This window comes from Poecilia latipinna, unplaced genomic scaffold (assembly GCF_001443285.1).
Source record: "Poecilia latipinna isolate Pla-1442-1.1 unplaced genomic scaffold, P_latipinna-1.0 Scaffold2581, whole genome shotgun sequence".
NCBI classification, from domain to species: Eukaryota; Metazoa; Chordata; class Actinopteri; order Cyprinodontiformes; family Poeciliidae; genus Poecilia; species Poecilia latipinna.
Window position 1 is genome coordinate 25,061 of NW_015115197.1, and position 2,133 is coordinate 27,193.

The 2,133-nt window shown below is 38.6% G+C and overlaps 1 protein-coding gene across 1 annotated transcript in view; it reads right to left on the reverse strand.

Moving 5' to 3' along the window:
* Positions 1-2,133, reverse strand: part of LOC106938392 (zinc finger and BTB domain-containing protein 11-like) — a 46,202-nt gene that overhangs the window by 19,902 nt on the left and 24,167 nt on the right. Inside the window, exon 11 of the mRNA XM_015020427.1 lies at positions 1,962-2,129. Coding sequence (XP_014875913.1) covers positions 1,962-2,129 — 168 coding nt within the window. The remainder of the gene's footprint in view (positions 1-1,961; positions 2,130-2,133) is intronic.

The window sequence follows — 2,133 nt, forward strand, 5'->3', positions numbered from 1 at the left end:
GTTCCTACGCCCTTGTATACAAGCAACAAAAAAATAACAAAATAAGGCAGACAACGTGCAGGTCTTTCATTTTTGTCGTTTCCCATCTTGTCCCTGACCATTTTTAACCTGTTTCTAACTCTAATCATTAAAACATGAAGGTCTTTTGTACCTTTTCCGTCCGAGACGATCCGGGGTGTCCGCCTGAAATCCAGCGGTCTGCGCTGATCCTCCATCTCTTCCTCGATCTTGACCTTTATTTCTTTAAACTCTGTAAATGTTTCTTCAGCAGGAGTTTCCTGCTCGTTGATAAACTCTCTCTGAGTCTGAACTGAAGACATTTTTTTATTAAAAACACTCACATATTTAGCTAAACGGGCTGCACAGTGGCGCAGTTGGTAGAGCTGTCGCCTTGCAGCAAGAAGGTTCTGGGTTCGATTCCCGGCCCCGGTCTTTCTGCATGGAGTTTGCATGTTCTCCCTGTGCATGCGTGGGTTTTCTCCGGGCTCTCCGGTTTCCTCCCACAGTCCAAAAACATGACTGTCAGGTTAATTGGCCTTTCCAAATTGCCCCTAGGTGTGAGTGTGTGTGTGCATGGTTGTTTGTCCTGTGTGTCTCTGTGTTGCCCTGCGACAGACTGGCGACCTGTCCAGGGTGTACCCCGCCTCTCGCCCGGAACGTGAGCTGGAGATAGGCACCAGCACCCCTCCCGACCCCACTGAGGGACAAGGGTGAAGGAAAATGGATGGATGGATGGATTTAGCTAAACTTCAAACACGTCCTCAGACAACCGTCTAACAAAAGACTAGCCCATGTGCTGTTTTTTAATCTTCCCTGTGTTTCACTATGGCTGTACTGAAGAAACTGTGAACGATTTATAAGTTCCGCTTTCAGTCACCTCTTTTAACATACGGTTATATTCTATAAATTACAATATTGTTAAAATTTATTTAAATTTGGAAGTATTTCCTCTCTTCCACACATTTGTAGATTACATTTTTCTCTTCCTGGTTTTCCTGTTTAAAATACGGGGTCATTGTTTACTCTGTGCATGAACCTGCGAGTTGCACTGTGCGCTTTTACAAAGTATTTTTCTGTGTAGATTCAAAAAGATCGCCATCCCGTCACCCCACAACACGGAATAAAGTCAATAAATAGTTACACACAGGGAAAAAAAAGACTTGTCAGGTTTAATTATGATTTAATAAATCTGCATTGTTGCCATCTTATAATCAGCAATATTTTTTTTGTCTTTAATCAGAAACTCAAATACAAAATAATGAAAACAAATTCATGTCATATTCAGATTCAGAAAAGTATTTTTCCCAATACGCAATTAATTTATAATCTACCACCGCATACATTGCATACAGTAACAGCAAACATGGATACACTTAGCAGGAAATTACAACTAAAAAAAGTACAAGCACAACAAATGATTGACATAAAATGACTCTAAAGGCATTTAAATCCACTGTTCCTTCAAGAGATAATTACTGTCTCACTTAAAAAATGTTGTGTAAATATCAACCAGAATTTGATAATTTTTTGAAAGTATTTTAGCTCAGTGTTTAAATGTCACGAGCTAGATGCTAGCTAGCGCATGTTTACACAAAAGGACACTTCTCAGATTTAATAAACCTTATGTCTGCATCATTGCCATCAAATGAACAGAAATATTTATTTTTGTCCTGAATCTCAAACTCAAACAATTAATATGGAGACACTCACTTTAAAAGAAACATTTAAATGGAAAGGTAAAACTACTAGAACAAGATTTCTTATTTGAAATGCTTTTTTAACAAAGCTGCTACATTTTCAAAACGTCATCCAGCTGTAAATACTCCACTTAAAAACAGCAAGTTACTGAGAAAATTTATACTTAAGGCTTAAATTATGCCATCATGTGCACATATGAACAGTGAAACTACTTCTCCGAGTGAAACCTTTTCCACAGATTCCACATGAAAAAGTCTTCTCACCTGTGTGAACTCTCATGTGAGCTTTTAAAAAACTTTTGTAGCCAAATTGTTTTCCACAGATCCCACATGAAAAAGGCTTCTCACCCGTGTGAGACTGCATGTGAATAGCTAAATTGCTTTTATGTGGAAACCTTTTTTCACAAATTGTACATGGAAACGGTTTCTCCCCTGT